This window comes from Lepidochelys olivacea (genome assembly GCF_965140295.1).
Source record: "Lepidochelys olivacea isolate rLepOli2 genome assembly, chromosome: 20".
Taxonomy (NCBI): domain Eukaryota; kingdom Metazoa; phylum Chordata; order Testudines; family Cheloniidae; genus Lepidochelys; species Lepidochelys olivacea.
The window spans coordinates 19,462,451-19,478,950 of record NC_140430.1 but is presented as its reverse complement, the minus strand read 5'-3'; the positions used below and the strand labels follow the sequence as shown (position 1 = coordinate 19,478,950).

The following is a 16,500-nucleotide window of genomic DNA, read 5'->3' as shown; positions in this document are numbered from 1 at the left end:
TCAGAGTCAGGACTCCTGGGTTCTGTTCTCAGCTCTGGGAGGAGAGTGGGGTCCAGTGGCTGGGGCAGCAGGGTCAGGACTCCTGGGTTCTGTTCTCAGCTCTGGGAGGAGAGTGGGGTCCAGTGGCTGGGGCGGCAGGGTCAGGACTCCTGGGTTCTGTTCTCAGCTCTGGGAGGAGAGTGGGGTCCAGTGGCTGGGGCGGCAGGGTCAGGACTCCTGGGTTCTGTTCTCAGCTCTGGGAGGAGAGTGGGGTCCAGTGGCTGGGGCGGCAGGGTCAGGACTCCTGGGTTCTGTTCTCAGCTCTGGGAGGAGAGTGGGGTCCAGTGGCTGGGGCGGCAGGGTCAGGACTCCTGGGTTCTGTTCTCAGCTCTGGGAGGAGAGTGGGGTCCAGTGGTTGGGGCGGCAGGGTCAGGACTCCTGGGTTCTGTTCTCAGCTCTGGGAGGAGAGTGGGGTCCAGTGGCTGGGGCGGCAGGGTCAGGACTCCTGGGTTCTGTTCTCAGCTCTGGGAGGAGAGTGGGGTCCAGTGGCTGGGGCGGCAGGGTCAGGACTCCTGGGTTCTGTTCTCAGCTCTGGGAGGAGAGTGGGGTCCAGTGGCTGGGGCGGCAGGGTCAGGACTCCTGGGTTCTGTTCTCAGCTCTGGGAGGAGAGTGGGGTCCAGTGGTTGGGGCGGCAGGGTCAGGACTCCTGGGTTCTGTTCTCAGCTCTGGGAGGAGAGTGGGGTCCAGTGGCTGGGGCGGCAGGGTCAGGACTCCTGGGTTCTGTTCTCAGCTCTGGGAGGAGAGTGGGGTCCAGTGGCTGGGGCGGCAGGGTCAGGACTCCTGGGTTCTGTTCTCAGCTCTGGGAGGAGAGTGGGGTCCAGTGGCTGGGGCGGCAGGGTCAGGACTCCTGGGTTCTGTTCTCAGCTCTGGGAGGAGAGTGGGGTCCAGTGGTTGGGGCGGCAGGGTCAGGACTCCTGGGTTCTGTTCTCAGCTTTGGGAGGAGAGTGGGGTCCAGTGGCTGGGGCGGCAGGGTCAGGACTCCTGGGTTCTAGTCCTAGTTGGGGGGTGGGCTAAGAATGGAGTCCAGCAGCGGGGTGGGGGCTGATGTCAGGACTCCTAGGTTCTGTTCCCAGCTTCCGCACGGGAGTGGGAGCTGGAGGTGGGGGATGGGAGAACCCGGACGCCTGGGTTCCATTTCTCTGCTCCTTGCCTCCGTTTGGAGCAGGTCAGTGCCGGGAATTCGGGGTCAGCTCAGCCTGGCCCCTCCCCCGCCTGCCTCTTTCCTCCATGGAGGGTTGTGAATGGGGGGAGCCTCGCCCCTCCCGCTGTAGCTGCCACCCGCCCGGCTGGATCCGCCCCCCGAGTCCGGGCAAGCCCGCCCCGCCCTCAGCAAAGGCGGTGGCCGGAGCCTCGGCTGGGCCGGGCCAGCGCCAGTCACATGGCGGGGAGCGGCGGCGGCAGGCAGCGGAGCCGGGGGCCGGGGCGGCAGCATGGCCCTGGAGGACCCGTTCTCCGCCGTGCGGAGGTGAGCCGCCCCTCCCCCCTTAAAATGGGGCTGAAAATAGCACCGGGGATCGGGACCCTGTGCAGAGAGCCCCGCTGGGAAACCCCCCTCCAGCCCCCTTCCCTCCCCCTTGGAGGAAGAGACCCCCCTGCCCCGTCCGAGACCCCCCCCCCATCCCCTGTGCTGCGGGAGAGATCCCTTCCCATCCTCCTCTGGGGTGGGGGGCGACCCCTGTTTATACCGGATTTCCTTGCCGGGTGCTGAGATGCAGCCACCTCTGGGGTGGGTGGGGAGGCGGAAGAGAAGCCAGACAGGGTTTGGCAGCACAGTGCCGTCTCCCTGGGGGTCCCCGCCCTGCTCCTCACTAACCCCTCACCCCCCCTCTCTTTGCCAACCCCCCCCCGCCGCCCCCCAGGGAGGTGCAGAAGGCCGTGAACACGGCCCGGGGGCTCTACGGGCGCTGGTGCGAGCTGCTGCAGGAGACTCGTGTGGTCAGCGCGGAGGAGTTCGACTGGACCACGAACGAGCTGCGCAACAGCCTGCGTAGCATCGAGTGGGACCTGGAGGATCTGGAGGAGACCATCGATATCCTTCTGGGGCCCGGGTTCCCCTGGGGGAGCCCCCCCAGTGCCAGGCCTCTGCCCCGCTCCCCACAGCGCCCCCCGCTGGGAGTAGCCAGGAGACCCCCCCCCAGTGCCAGGCCTCTGCCCCGCTCCCCACAGCGCCCCCCGCTGGGAGTAGCCGGAGCCCCCCCCCCCAGTGCCAGGTCTCTGCCCCGCTCCCCACAGTGCCCCCCGCTGGGAATAGCCAGGAGACCCCCCCAGTGCCAGGTCTCTGCCCCGCTCCCCACAGCGCCCCCCGCTGGGAGTAGCCAGGAGCCCCCCCAGTGCCAGGCCTCTGCCCCGCTCCCCACAGTGCCCCCCGCTGGGAGTAGCCGGGAGCCCCCCCCAGTGCCAGGCCTCTGCCCCGCTCCCCACAGCGCCCCCTGCTGGGAGTAGCCGGGAGACACCCCCCCAGTGCCAGGCCTCTGCCCCGCTCCCCACAGCGCCCCCTGCTGGGAGTAGCCGGAGCCCCCCCCGTGCCAGGTCTCTGCCCCACTCCACACAGCACCCCCTGCTGGGAGAGTCCATGGGAATGAAGGGCAATCCAGAGAGCTGTTTGAGGTCTATGGGCTGGTTAGGGCCTCGTCCACCCCACCCACGCTCTCCCCTCCTGTGCTCCCCACTCCCACCCCTGGACTCTCTCTGTGCCCCGCGCGCTTGGTCCTTAGCTCTGGCGCACGCATTGTGGAGTCAAACCCTCGCAAGTTCAGGATCGAAGCCAGCGAGCTGACGGAGAGACGGGCCTTCGTGAAACAGATGCGGGACTCTGTCAAGGTGGGGAACCCCTACCCCAATGCACCACGACCCCGTGTCCTGTGTGTGTCTCTGTCTGAGGCATCGGGCTGCCCCCTCCTGGAGGAATCTGGGAACTCAGACCTCCTCTGAGTGTGTGGGGTTCTGCTGCCCTCTAGTGGGGCACAACAGCTAGTGCAGTAGAGGGACCCCAATAGATCAGGGAGGAGGAGAAACTGAGTCAGGGATCATGGTTTCCAGCAGGTTGTTTTGAAACTGTGTGTGTGTACTGGACAGAGCAAGGGGCTGGGAGCTAGGACTCCTGGGTTCTATCCCCAGCTCTGGGAGGGGAGTGGGGTCTAGTGGTCAAGGCAGGGGAAGTCCAGGACACCTGGGTTCTGTTCCTGGTCTTGCTGGCTGACCGTGAGGAAGTGCCTTCCGTTCCCCATGCCTGCATTTCTGTCTGTGAAGCCGACGGGGAGGGGAACCCCCATGGAAGTGCCCCGGGCTGCTGCTCTCCCAAGTCCCCCTCTCCCCCCCCTCAACAAACCCCTGTGGTTTTTAACCCCTTCCCTTCCCTCTATCGCAGGAGATGCGGGATCACATATCCAGCCCGTCAGCCCTGGCCATCGCTGAGCGGAAAAACAGAGAGGTACCTGGTCCTGTCCTCCCTGAGCAGCAATTGGAGCTCCCGGGGGGCGGGGGGGGGGGGCACGAGCCCACAGCACCACCCAGGCCGCTGCAGGGACTGACCCCATAGAAAGGCCTATAGCACATCCCATGCCCTGGTACGCTGTCCTCTCTGTCTTGCAGCCGCTGATGGGTGAAGCTGGAGTGGCAGCCCCTGGCGGCTGGGATCCTCCATCTGGGGACAAGCTGCCCAAACCCCATGGTTTGTTTGGCCCCCGCTCCTCTGGTAATGAGGGTCTTGCTGTGTAGGGGACGGGCTGACAGCAGGGGGAGGAGGCAAATAGCATGGAGTTTGCGTTGCCATCCTCCAGATCAGAGCCAGTGCCCCCTAGAAGGGAAGGACCCGATGTCCCGTTCCCCACCCCCTGAGCCAGCCAGTCCCCATCTCCCCCCTCATCCCGAGTTACTTGTTACCCCCAGCGGTGAGTTGCCTGGATGGGTCCCCGATCAGGGCTCTGCTCTCTCCCCGCAGATGCTGATTGGCGGTGGGGCCAGCCAGAAGCCCCCCCCGGAGCAATACGGCCCGCTGCGGGAGGAGCTGGTGTCCGCCAATTCCCGCTATATTGAGGAGCAGCAACTGCAGCAGCAGGTGGGGAGCCGTCTGAGGCCACCAGCCAGGGCTGGGGGGGCCAAGAGGGGACAGAGATATGCCCTGCTGCGTCCCCAGTCACGAAGATCAGGATGAACACAGCATCTCCCTCTCCCCCCGGCGAGCTGGGAATGGAACCCAGGGTCAGATGTTCTGCTCTTGCTTTAAATCAGAGTGAAACTGATGTCACGCCCCTAAAGCTGGGGTGTGGGGGGGACGATCTGGATTAAACCGGAGGGACTAGAAGCATGACCTGGCTACGTGTCAGACCCATGGGCCCATCTAGGTCTGTATTCCACCCCCACCCCCCCCAGATCTCTGCCCTCTGGATCAGACCGGGCCCATCTCCCGTCTCCATCAATGGCTGGCACCGGGTGCTCCAGAGGAGGATTTCTCCCTTCCAGCCCCTGTAATGATCAGCCCGGAGGGTGGTGGGGGGCTTGACATCCATCCGCCCCATCGGAGAGCTGGATCTAAAATTACCCAAGCTACCACCCCCCCAGGCCCTCTATGTTGAACCCCCTGCAGCAGGGAGTTCCACAGCCTGGGGATTAACCCAGCAGGCTGGAGGTTGCAAACTTTGAGGGGGTGGGGGGGCAGCAATTCCTCCATCCCAGTTCCCTTCTCCCACCACCGTTCTGGTTCTGATCCAGTCCCCCCATAACGGGACCCTGTCGCACATCCCCCCCCCCCCCCGCAGTGACCCACTGGCTTTTCCTACCTCCCTTCCCCGGCAGCTGATCATAGACCAGCAGGATGAGCAGCTGGAGCTGGTGTCGGGCAGCATCCGGGTCTTGAAGCACATGTCGGGCCAGGTTGGGGATGAGCTGGAGGAGCAGAGCTTGTGAGTGGGGTGGGGCGAGGGGAGGCCTGCTCACAGGCCTGGGAATGGGACATGAGGCCTTTTCCCACTAGAGGGCGCCAGCTCTGATCTGGCCCCAGGGCAGGGGACTGGCTGGCTCAGGGGGGTGGGGAATGGGACCTGAGGCCTTTCCCCTCGAGGGGGCACCAGCCCCAGATCTGAAAATCCTTCCCATCTGGCTCCATGTGTGAGGTGAGTTTGGCGGGTCTCAGCCCAGTTCTTAGAGGGATGACAGGTTCCCGGAGGAGAACCCCACCAACCTGGGGGAGTGGAGGGAGGGAATGGGACAAGCCCCCTCCTGACACCTTGGCGGGGGACTGAAAGCAGCAGTGGCTGGATCCCCTGACAGCGGGAGCCGAGCAGGTGTGGGGGAGGGGCAGGGCAGGGTGGGGTGGGTGTTTCCAGGCCTCTCCCTGCTTGACCACAGCCCCCCCTCTGGGTGGGTGCTGCACCCCAAGATGACCGCTTGACCCTGGCTTGGCAGGATGCTGGAGGAGTTTGCCCAGGAGATGGACAACACCCAGTCCCACATGGATGGCGTGCTGAAGAAGATGGCCAAGGTGTCCCACATGACCAGCGGTGAGGAAGGCGCTGGGCAGGGGCAGATTTTTCAAAGCATCTAGGAAACTTCAGAACCTGAGTCCCCTTCCTGTTTCTGGGAAGGGAGTGGGGTTTAGTGGTTAGATCAGGGAGGGGCTGGGAGTCAGGACTCCTGGCTTCTATCCTTGGCTTTGGGAGGGAAGTGGAGTCTAGTGTTTAGAGTCAAGGGGAGCAAAGAGTCAGGACTCCTAGGTTCTGTTCATGGCCCTGTGTGACTTCTGGGGCAAGTCCCTTCCCCGCCTCAGTTTCCCTTCTGTAAAACGGGAGGGGGGGTAGTGAGCTCTACTCCTGCGATGTGTGTGCAGGTGGGAGGGAGGTTTCTTGAATGCACCCCAGGCAGCCTAGAGGTCCCTAGTGTTGGTGCTTAAGCCAAACCCCCCCATCTCAGAATCGCCCCTGCCACTCCACCCCCCCGCCCACACTCACTGTATCTCCCCCTGTGCTTCCTCCTCCCCAGACCGGCGGCAGTGGTGTGCGATTGGCATTCTGCTCGTTCTCCTCATCGTGGTGCTTATCCTCTTCTTCACTCTGTAATCGACTGGCCAGGACTGCCGGGGCGGGGAGGCAGCATTCTCCTGACCAGCCCCCCCCCCCCCCTCCCCACCATGCACATGCCTCCATCCTTGCTTGGCAAGCAGCCTGGGAGCTGCCCTGCTGGAGCACGGCCCACCCCGGTGCCTTTCTCTGACCCTTGGGGCTGGCACCTGTGGGAAAGAAAAGGCACCTCCAGGTACCAGGGGAGATTCCTGCTGGGAATCTGGTTCAGGTCCCCCCCAGCCTTTGCTTCCACATCAGGGGCATCCTCAGCCTGTAGGGAGCAGTAGCAACATGCTGAATTGGGGGGGGGGGGCGCTTCTGATCTCTCCCCAGATTTGGGAGGGAGGGGAAGCCAGTTAACTGGTACCTCCACCCCCCTTCTGCAAAGCCAGGAGCTGGGAGGAGAAGCAGCTTGCCCATCCCACGTTCCAGGATGGGACGGGGCAGCAGAGCCTGCGCCACCAGGGGGGCGCTGACTTATCACACCAGCTCTCTGCAGCCTGTTGCAGATGGAACAGTTCCTGCGGGCATGAGATGCAGACTCAGCGGTTAATACCCTCCCCTGCTGCGTGGGTTCAGGCCTTCCCCACCTTAAAGCCCAGCTGCGCTTTGCCAGGCATGTGCTCACTCCTCTCCCCTCCCTGGCGGGGCCGTCACTCATTTTTTGTACGAAAAGCCAAAATAATTCCTCAGGAGGGTTCTCATGCGAAGGGTTTTCCGTTAAAGAAACTGGGGGTCTTGTTGCTGGATTTTTGCTGCCTTAGCGGGGAGGAAGAGACCTGACTGTTGGTTTGTTGTTGTTAATTATTTGTATTATGGTAGGGCCGTGAGGCCCCCACGGTGCTTGGTGCTGTACAAACATAACCAGGATGGACCCTGCTGGTGCCTCTGCCACGGGGGAGAGACTGCAGTGCATATTGGGAGATGTAGTCTGGCCAGGGAGCAGGGCCCATGGGGGAACCAGGGGCATGAGACACTCCTTTCTACAATTCCCATGATGCACTTGGGCAGTTGGGAGAGACTGCAGTGCATCATGGGAGATATAGTCTGGGCAGGGAGCTTGGCCCACAGAGGAAAACGGGTGGGAGGGGCTCCCAGCTGCTGCCCAGTGGCTGGGCTATTGGGAGTGAGCACAATGCATTATGGGAGATGTAGTCCTGCTCCCTGGCTGGAGGGAGGAAGTAGAGGCGTAAAGGACCTCCAACTACAGCTCCCGTGTGACGGGGGCCTAGAGTCTCGGGGCCTAGCTGGAACCTGAATTTCTAATGTAAAAAAATATTTTTTTAAAAAAACCTTGAAACAAATGCACAATAAAGCAGCAAAACTGAAGACCTGAGCCCAGTTTTTTGTCCCTTTAAAGGCGCCTGGTTTTTGTCGGTGGCTCCGTGTGCTGAGATGGGGCCGGCCTTGGGAGCGTTTAATGCTCCGTCACCGGGGATCTTCGCAGTGCTCTGAGAAGTGACTTTTAAGGCCAGCTTAGCGTGGGGGCCCAGATCCCCAGCTGGTGTAAAGCGGCGTTCTCCCGTCGGGATCAGTGGGCCTGCACTGATTTACACCTGCTGAGGCTGTGACTGTCCCGGTTGTGCGTCTAACATCAGTGGCGGGGCTCCGCAACGGGTGTGAATCCAAGTGGCTCCTTGGCCGTTATGCCAGCTGAGAATCTGGCCCCCGGCCTTCCCAAGTGCTGCCTAGAAACGGGCACAGCCCTGAGCACGCAGCAATCCCGCAGGCAGAGAACGCAACGGCGCCTCTGGGCGCTGCGGGGGCCTTGTTGCGAACACAAAGTCACCGGGGCTGGGTTTTGTCCCTAAGAGGCAACGGACCTGGCTCCTGGGGGGACGGGAGGGCGTAAGGAGAAGAGATCTGGGGGCAGATCCCAGGCACGAGGCGTATCTGGACACAGGCCCAGTGTCCAGCGCTTGTAATTGTGGTAACCTGCAGGGTTCTGGGTCTCTCCTGGGGCATGTGCCCCCCCAGCCACTCTCTTCTCTGCAGGCAGGAATGGGGCTGCAAATGGTGTTGGAGCGGCTCAATGAATGGAGGCAGCTGCTAACGAGGCCTGCCCCTCCCCCCCCAGCCCCTTATAAAGGCTGGCTGAGTTTAGGTGACTGTTGGCAGCTGTGGGGTGGGGGGGGTGCTTTTAAGCCACAGGGGGTCAACTTCTCATGGTGCTACGCCTGGGGGGACAGGCCTGGGCGCTGCTTGGTAATGTAATAATGAATAAGCACATGCGAGTGCCCCAGCAGGGGGCTCCCTCCGCCCTGTCTCCCCCTGCAGGGTGCAAAGGGAGCTGCAATGGGCCTCTCCCAAGAGTTTCTTTCTAGTGCGTGACGGGCCAGAGGCGGCTGTGTGTTCAGCCACTGCGCTGCTTCAGAGGATGCGTGGACACCCCTGCAAGGAGCCCCGCCTATGCTGTGATGGGGTGTATGAACCCCATACTGGGCAACATGGGGTTAAGGGATTATTTTGGGCCCCGCCTCACCAGAGCTGCAGCAAATGCTCCATCTGCTGGAGGAATTAAAAGGCCGGGAATGAGCTTATTTAGGGGGCAGTGCAGAGGGGAAGCCTCGAGGCCCCGACACAATGAGGGAAGGCTGGACCCACCCCAGAGACAACCAGAGAGGGAAGTATCCTGTGGCCCTTGGACATTGGTAACCACCCCTCCTTCCTTAGTGTGGTTTGGATTTCGCCACTAGGGGAAAGCCTTGGAGTAAGCTGACTTAGTGGGCAGGGGACAAGAGGAAGAGGCCAGCCTTGTTTGCCAGACTGCTTGTAACCCACAGGGGCCTGGGTGGGAGCCCGGTGGAGTGAGAAGGCCCGGGTGCCCCTCCCCACAACCCCATTGGTAGTCAGAGGTAGTGGCCATGACCACTAGGTCACTCTCCCCAACCAGACCCCCAGTGAGGACTATTACACTTGGATGGTACCTGCTACCACATGGGAAATCAGCCCCCATGCCTGCCCCAAACCCATGTGCTGCTTTTCCTGGGGTATCTGAGAAGCTAAAGAAATCTTTGATAATAACGGGGTTTTTATAGTCTCTCATCACCGCTCTCTGTATCACGTTCTACAGTATTTTAAAATTCCAGTGGAAATTGGGTAACGGGGGGATGTCATGGCCTGAGCCAGAGTTGATGAGTCTCCCTGAAATGATCTGTAATCTGCTAGAGGCTCCAGCTGAGGGGGGAAAGTGGGGGGGGGGTGTCTCGTCCCACAAGGCGCTGTCCACACACCCCCCCAGCTGAGATAAGGGCCCTCATCCTGCCAGACACTACCCCCGCACCGCCCTAGCTGAGATCAGGACCCATGTCTCGCCAGGCGCTGTGCAGATGCGGACAGAGGGTCGCTTGGCTCTCCACGCCTGCTGTCAATCTGGAGTCACTCTGTTACAGCCAGGGGCGTGGCATGGACTGTGCACCAGCTCGGCACCGCTGTGCTTTTCTGTCATGGTTTTCAGTGCCCTGGGACCCATCCTGGCCAGCTCTGCACAAACACGGGAGGCAGCTGGCCGCCCTGATGTGCTAACTAGCCAAGCTAGCCCCCAGGTGGGGACAGAGGGCTGGCCTCCAGGGGCAGTGGACTCGCTGCAGGGGGCACAGGTGTGCCCCCTGCTGGAATCCTGTGCCCAGGCCTGGTGGCCGCACAGCCAGGAGGCTGGGGTTCGATGAGTGAGGGGGGCAGACATGCCACGGGGCAGATTCAAGCTTTGGAAAACCTGCCGGGCGCTCCAGCTGTTCCGCTTACCCAGAAAGTTAGGGGTGATGTGATAACCTCATGCGCACCGCCGGGTGGCATCACGTGGCTTGGCTGCGCTGCCTCTGGACTTGGGCTTCACTCAGACCTGGGAACCGAGAACAAGCTGCCCCCTTAGCGAGGGGGGTCTCATCGCTTCGCTCCTTTTGAAGAGTACAAAGAACCCCCGAGAGTCCCTCAAGTCCAGCCCTGGGGTTACTGCCGACGAGCGGCCCCCCCAGCAGGAGAGCCCTGCTCCAGGTGCCGGGCTGCAGGATGGTGCAAAAGAAACTTGCGCTTCTGGCAGTGGGTTATTCTTCATGCCGGCCCTGGGTTTCAGGCAGCTCCTTGTCCATCCTTTCTGCGCCGGCTGTTTCCCTGCTGGCTTGGCGAGGTGGACAGGAGCGTGCGCATAAGGCCGGACCCCGCCACCAACAGGTCTTTTAGCCGGGCTAAGTGCTTGTTGGTCAATGACCTGCCCAGATGGGGTCCCTCCCTTGGGAGCAGCTCTTCAGGGACGCATCAGGCCCTGCCTCCCCTTACAGGGGCCGGCCAGCCCAGGACATGTGACTCGATCCCGGGCTGTAAGTACCTACATGGGGAACAACTATTGGATAACAGAGGACTGATCAATCTAGCAGCCCAAGGGTCAACACGAGAGCCAAAGGCTGGAAGCTGAAGCTAGTCCAGTGCAGACTGGAAATATGGTGTGAAGGTTTTAACCGGGAGGGCATTTAACCACTGAAGCAACTTACCCAGGGTCCTGGTTGAGTCTCCACCACTGGTAATTTGTAAATCAAGATCAGATGTTTCCCTAAAAGATCGTCTCCTAGTTCAAAGAGGAATTAATTCAGGGAAGTCTTCTGGTCACAGAGAGCCCTTCTGACCCTAAGTAGGTAAAGGGAGCAGAACGATCCCCTATTTTTGATGGGGAAACTTAGGCACAGAATTGGCAATGTCTTGGTCAAGGAACTAAACCCAGCTTTCTCAGGTGCCTTAAACACCAAGCTCCAGCTGTTGGCAAATGCCTGGGGTGTGCGCGTGAAATCAGGATAGAAAATAACCAGCTGGGTGTGCAAATTTGTTACAAACCATTTTATTTTTTATTAACATTTCTGAATTCCTCTTTCTTTTTTTTTTTTTTAAATCTTTACAGTAGTTAATGTGCAATTGTCGATACTCTCAGGTCACAGGAATGAGGGAGTCACAAAAATTTCTTGGCACTTATAACACAGAACAAATACTGGCATTATTGGGGGGCGGGGGCAGGGTTAGAACAACAGCAGGGGGCGCCGGGGAGCAAAGAGTGAGTTGCATTAAAAAAAAATTTTTAAAGGTTTTTTTGTTTTGTTTTCCTCTTTGTAAGTATGTTATGATGGGGGGGCAGAGACAGGGGCATCGGGGGGAGAAATGCTTGAGATTATAGAAGCTAATTGCATCAACTGAAAGCACTTGGAAGGTGTCCATGCTGCATTGGCACGCGCTTTGAACAATCAGGCGTTCGCGCTTTTTAAAGTGTAAATTAGAGATTTTTTTTTCCCCTCAGTTCGTTCTTTTTTGTTGTTGAAAAAGAAAACAAAACCCGACGATGATGGCAACGAAAGGGAAACCAACCCAAAAGCTGCGAAAAAACCCAGGTGCCGCTTCCCAACTCAAATACGGAAAGTGAAGTCCAGATTGGAAAGAAAATGTAAACAATCGTGAATAAATTTGCCAGCTCAGAAAAAAAAAAAATCCCATGGGGGGCGTGATAAGGGCTTCCCACTTGAGCCTGGCGCTGCGGGCGGAAGATAGCCAGGTTTCCAGCATGGTTAATTTGGGGCGAAGGGGTGTGGGCTAACGCACTGTGGCCTGGGGGAGGAGCATGTGGCTAACATCCCATTCCCAGGCAGGGATCTATGGCATGGGCTCTCCCTTGGCTCCTGGGATAGTGTCAAGTACATTGGGGTGCAGGGGCATCTGGGACTGCCGGCACGTTGCATAAGGCACAGCACCCCCCATCTTTGGGTCTCCCAAGTTACAGTGTCAATCAGACTAGGAGCACGCGGGGAGGGGTGTACGCCCATCTCAGCCCTCTTGGGGCTGGCGGGGAAGAATGGGGGCAAAAAAAAAAGAAAAAAAGAAAATTCGAGCTGCAGAAAGTGAGACCTACTCCCATCTCAGTTCTAGTGTCAAGCCGCAGTCACTCCTCTGAGCTCCGGACAATCCAGAGTCACTCCATTACAACCAAAGCATCAGCGGCGGACTTGCACTGGCATAACCCAGCTCAGCTAAACGGGGCTGCGGCAAACCCATTCCCACTGGGCCCCCTTGCCCCAGAATCCCCTCCCCCTGCGTTATGAACTAAAACCCAGGTCCTGAAAGGCATTCCCATGCCCAGCTCCCCTGGGAAGTAAGCATTTAACTCCAGAATCTGGGACTGAAATCGCTTTTCCCTTTTACAATATTAAATCAAAAGGCCAGTTCCCAAGCAGGGGAAGGAGAGGGGAGTAACCAGCAGAACCAGCCCCCATGCAGAACCAGTTCCAACGCCACCGGATTCCTTATTGTGAGCTACTTTCTCCCCCGACCCCAGAGCTTTCTGGCAGGCCGGCCGGTGTCCGCCCACATGCCTGGGAAGTTTTGGGTCTGATTCCCCAGCAGCACAAAGGGATCTGAAAGTGCCTATGGGGTGCAGAGGGCCTGGGAATTCCACCCTGCATAGGGGCCTTCCCAGGCAGTGGAAAGAGGGGGCAGGTCAGCCTATTCTGTATCTCCCCCTGGCCTGAAGCGGGAGGCCGAGGCAAGGGAGCAGAAAGGGGGCTTAGAGGTTGGGCAGCCCTGCCATGGGGGGTTCAGTTTGATCCACCCAAGAGGACAAGCCCAGGCTGTCTTTTAAGCCGAGGGAGCGGGATTCTGATCTGGCGCTCAGGCCTCGGAGAGAGGAGAACCGGGATGATCCTTGCTCCTACCACATCCACCCCATCCCTACTCCCTTCCCCCTCAGATCCTCCCCACTGACCCTCACTCATTACAGGCCTAGATGCTTTAATCTCTAGGTTCCCACCAACACAGGTTAAAACCCACCGGGGAGGAGGGAGTGTTCACTTCAAAAGATACTTCCCCCCTGCCCCATACTGATGTGGACAGTAACAGCACCACCAGGTGGCCCATCTGCGGAATAGCAACATTCAAACCTCTCTCGCCCACCCTTGCCGTGTGGATCGAAGATCATGCCATGGCTCTGCACTGGCTCGGGCTGGGCCAAATCAATCCACGGGCCCCAGTGTCTGAGCTAGGGTGGGCAAGCGGGAGTGAAAGGGTTAAAGGGACATTATTTGGGAAGGGTCTGAGGTCGGGCATGGAAAGGACCTCAGCTCTCCTTTGCAAAGCAGAGACTGGTTCAACTCATCACACGCGAGGGTGCTGACACCTGACACCCCCGACACTTGGAGCCAAAGGGAAAAGTTGGGAGCTCAAGCTCCAGTCAGACGGTCCCCAAACCGCACAGACACCGGACACACTTCCGAATCTCCCCTCCATGACCGAAGCCCTGGGCTGACATCACCCCAGTCGGCAGGGATCCCTGCTATCATCTAGTGCAAGAACAGGGATCGGGGGGATCCTAGAAGCAACCCCCATCCCAGGGGATCTCCTGCTAGCCTCCAGATCTGGCTGCTTTTCCCCAACCCTCACCACACTACGTGCCCTGCCGCGTCCTCATCACAAATACTGTCAGCTTGCACTGTCCTCGTCCCCTGTTGTTCACCAGGCTGGGTCAATATTCCCTCCATGTCAGTGGAGGGGGACTGAGGCACAGAGCTGGAAGGGATTCCTCCCCGTACCAGAGCTGGGAAGAAAACCCAGAAGTCCTGGTGTGAGGGCCACACCTCTGGAGCTAAAAGCTTGTGCCAGATCATCTGCGGACCAGGCCCAGAGAGGGGGCTGCAGGGGGAATGTAATGCACGCTGATCCACAGCTTTCGCTGGCCCCCAGTCCCTATCCATCCAGTACTGCCCTGCTCCGTTCACGGGACAGCTCCCGTCCTCCCTGCGTAGAGCGGATCCGATCACAGTACCGGCCCCGGCAGCCTGCGCTAGAAAGTGACGGAGCCTCAGTGCTCTCTAGCCAAAGGCGCTGGCAGAACAGGACCATCCACTGGAAGCTGCGCTATTCTGGTCCCGAAGTCAGATCCTGCCCCACTTCCTGTTCACCAGGGGGGAGGATTTATATCCTGGGCCAAGGAATTTGTCCCAGTCAGCGTAAATGAACGAAACATTACAAACAGCAGCCAGCCAGGCAGCACGGCACAGCGGGGAAGGCACTTGGCAAAGTCAGGAGAACTGGGTTCTGAGTGGGAACGTGGTCTAATGGTTAGCGCCGAAGGAAGCGTAGGAGGAAGAGGGAGCCAGGACTCCTGGGTTCTATCCCTGGCTCTGGGAGGGGAGTGGGGTCTAGTGGGTTAGAGCAGGGGGGGCTAGGAGCCAGGACTCCTGGGTTCTATCCCCAGCTTTTCTACAGATTCCTCTGGGTCCTGGGGCAAGACATCTCAGTGCCTCCCTTTCTCCATCTGTAAGACAGGGAGGGTCTTTTGAGATGCCCAGACCGCAAGCCCCTGCGAATAAGTATTGTAGGAAGGCTCTGGAGAAGTTTGCCCCCCAGTGGCGTAACTATATTACCACACAGGAATCCTACGCCACCGGAATGCAGGGCTCCAGGGCAAATGTGGGACAACCTAGAGCGTCGTGGGGGAAGGATGTGGCCCCTGGCCTGACTGTCCCCACCTGATGGCCGACTCCACCTCTACTCCGGGACTCACAGCCCCATCCCCCACCTAGAGACGAAATGGCTCGCAAGTAAATTCAGTGCAGCAGGGGCCTGTGCTAGGCGGATGCTGGGAAAGTTCAACCGCACCTGTGCCCGGTGCCCCTCAATCCTGACCCGCAGCCCCCTGCTCTCCCAGCCCTGAGCTCCCCCCTGAGCTCTTCCGGTGCCCCTCACTCCCTACCCTCAGGGCCCTTTTGTAAGGACTATGCTATGTGCTTCAGATCAGCATCAGCGAGGGGCAGGTAACAGCCGAGCTGAGCGAGCTCTCAGGTGCTGTATCTATCTAACAACCTAGGCCCCACTTTGATCCCCCTCAAAGCCTGGCTGCCATTTCAGCTGACACCCCAGGGCACGGAACCGGAGACCCCCCCCCAGGGCTAAAAGCAGGAGTTGTCACACATCTTCCCTAGCCCCAGAGAGCAACCCACACCCTCTGGCAGAGGAGAGAGACTGGGCAGCTATAGGGGAAGCCAGCTATTTCCCATCACCAGGCGCCTGCCCCCTGCTGGACAAAGGCTGCTAGGACTGTCAAACAACATGGGCCACGCTAAAACAAGAGTCACTCTCACATTTCTTTAAAGGGCTTTTTTACCCCTGCTCTAGGCTCTCTGTTTTCTAGACTGTTTTAATCGCTCTAGAAAAATAGGACTTTTGCGGGTTTGGTTTCAATATTTAAATCTTATCACCTCCCTCCCCTGCCCAGAGGGGAACTCAAAGTGAAACTGACTGGGGAAGAGAAATATTAAAAGTGACCACGAAGCAAATGAACCAGCATGATTCTCCTGTAACACGGCAGGCTGGGGCTATCATGAGCAGAGTAGGAAGATCTGAGTTCTGATCCTGAGGACAAGAAGCAATGGGCTTAAATTGCAGCAAAGAGCGGATTAGGTTGGACATTAGGAAAAACTTCCTGATTCTCAGGGTGGTTAAGCACTGGAACAAATTACCAAGGGAGGTTGTGGAATCTCCATCATTGGAGATTTTTAAGAGCAGGTTAGACAAACACCTGATGGGGATGGTCTAGATAATACTTAGTCCTGCCTTGAGTGCAGGGGACTGGCCTAGATGACCTCTCAAGGTCCCATCCAGTCCTGTGATTCTATGGACAGGGCAGGCATTGTACAATCCTCTCCAGTCTCAGAATCCATGGTGGTTATAAGTAAAACAGCTGAAGACTTTGTAAAAATGTGTTGTAACAAACCTATCGCCTCCCCAGATTTAACTGTTATCACTTGGAATTTTGCAGCGGGATTAGAACTCAGATTCTCCTGTTCTGTACATGAGAACCCCCCAGCCCTCTGTGCTACAGGAGAACCAGGCTCCTAGATTAGCAGTGTTGGGCTCTTGTCCCACAGGTGAGTAGTTCAGATTTTAGCCAGCAGAGCAGCATGGGGTTCCCAGCCATGAGCCTGGCCGCTTCCTGTCAAGCTTCACAGAATGTGCCTCTGTAATGACAGACAGACATCGTCCCATTGGATTCAGTGCCCAGAGTGGAGCGTACAAGCTTGGGGCCCTAACAATGCTTTGACAGTATCCTTTCTGACAGTGAAATAAAGTCAGATTACAGTGTCATTGGGAAGCCAGTTATTCCCCTCCCTCCCCCTTCATAATGATTATTTTTAAATCTAGAGGGGGAGGGTGGATCGTGAAATCAGTAAAAATATGCACCAAAAAAACGTTTCAGACACCACCACGTTTACAAACCACACGTTGAAACAAAGGAGCAATTAAAAAAAGGTTATTTCAAATAACTAACAAACACCACACACTCGTCTTTGATTCCTAGTGAGTTACCATGATCCCAGTGTCTTGGCTTTTAATTTCTTCAAGAGCCAAACTAACCCATGATGCTGATCTAGTGACAAGG

General features: G+C 58.5%; 1 protein-coding gene across 2 annotated transcripts; it reads left to right on the top strand.

The window, feature by feature from the left end:
• The first annotated feature begins 1,303 nt into the window (after window positions 1-1,303).
• On the top strand, window positions 1,304-7,424 carry STX10 (syntaxin 10). 2 transcript variants are annotated; one of them, XM_084609864.1, is made up of 8 exons: window positions 1,315-1,504; window positions 1,899-2,068; window positions 2,765-2,859; window positions 3,407-3,469; window positions 3,980-4,096; window positions 4,834-4,940; window positions 5,443-5,537; window positions 6,016-6,222. In XM_084609864.1, exons 1-8 carry the CDS (start codon window positions 1,470-1,472, stop codon window positions 6,090-6,092), a joined length of 759 nt encoding a protein of 252 aa, XP_084465990.1. In that variant the 5' UTR covers window positions 1,315-1,469; the 3' UTR covers window positions 6,093-6,222. The 2 variants fall into 2 exon arrangements, with proteins under 2 accessions (XP_084465989.1, XP_084465990.1); XM_084609863.1 differs by lacking the exon at window positions 4,834-4,940 and having other exon boundaries at window positions 1,304-1,504; window positions 6,016-7,424.
• Window positions 7,425-16,500: the final 9,076 nt, after the last annotated feature.

Coding starts and splice junctions, on each gene's coding strand:
- STX10 (XM_084609863.1), top strand. CDS start 1,470: ATGGCCCTGGAGGACCCGTTCTCCGCCGTGCGGAG. Junction 1,505..1,898: donor CCGTTCTCCGCCGTGCGGAG/GTGAGCCGCCCC, acceptor GCCGCCCCCCAG/GGAGGTGCAGAAGGCCGTGA. Junction 2,069..2,764: donor GGATCTGGAGGAGACCATCG/ATATCCTTCTGG, acceptor GCTCTGGCGCAC/GCATTGTGGAGTCAAACCCT.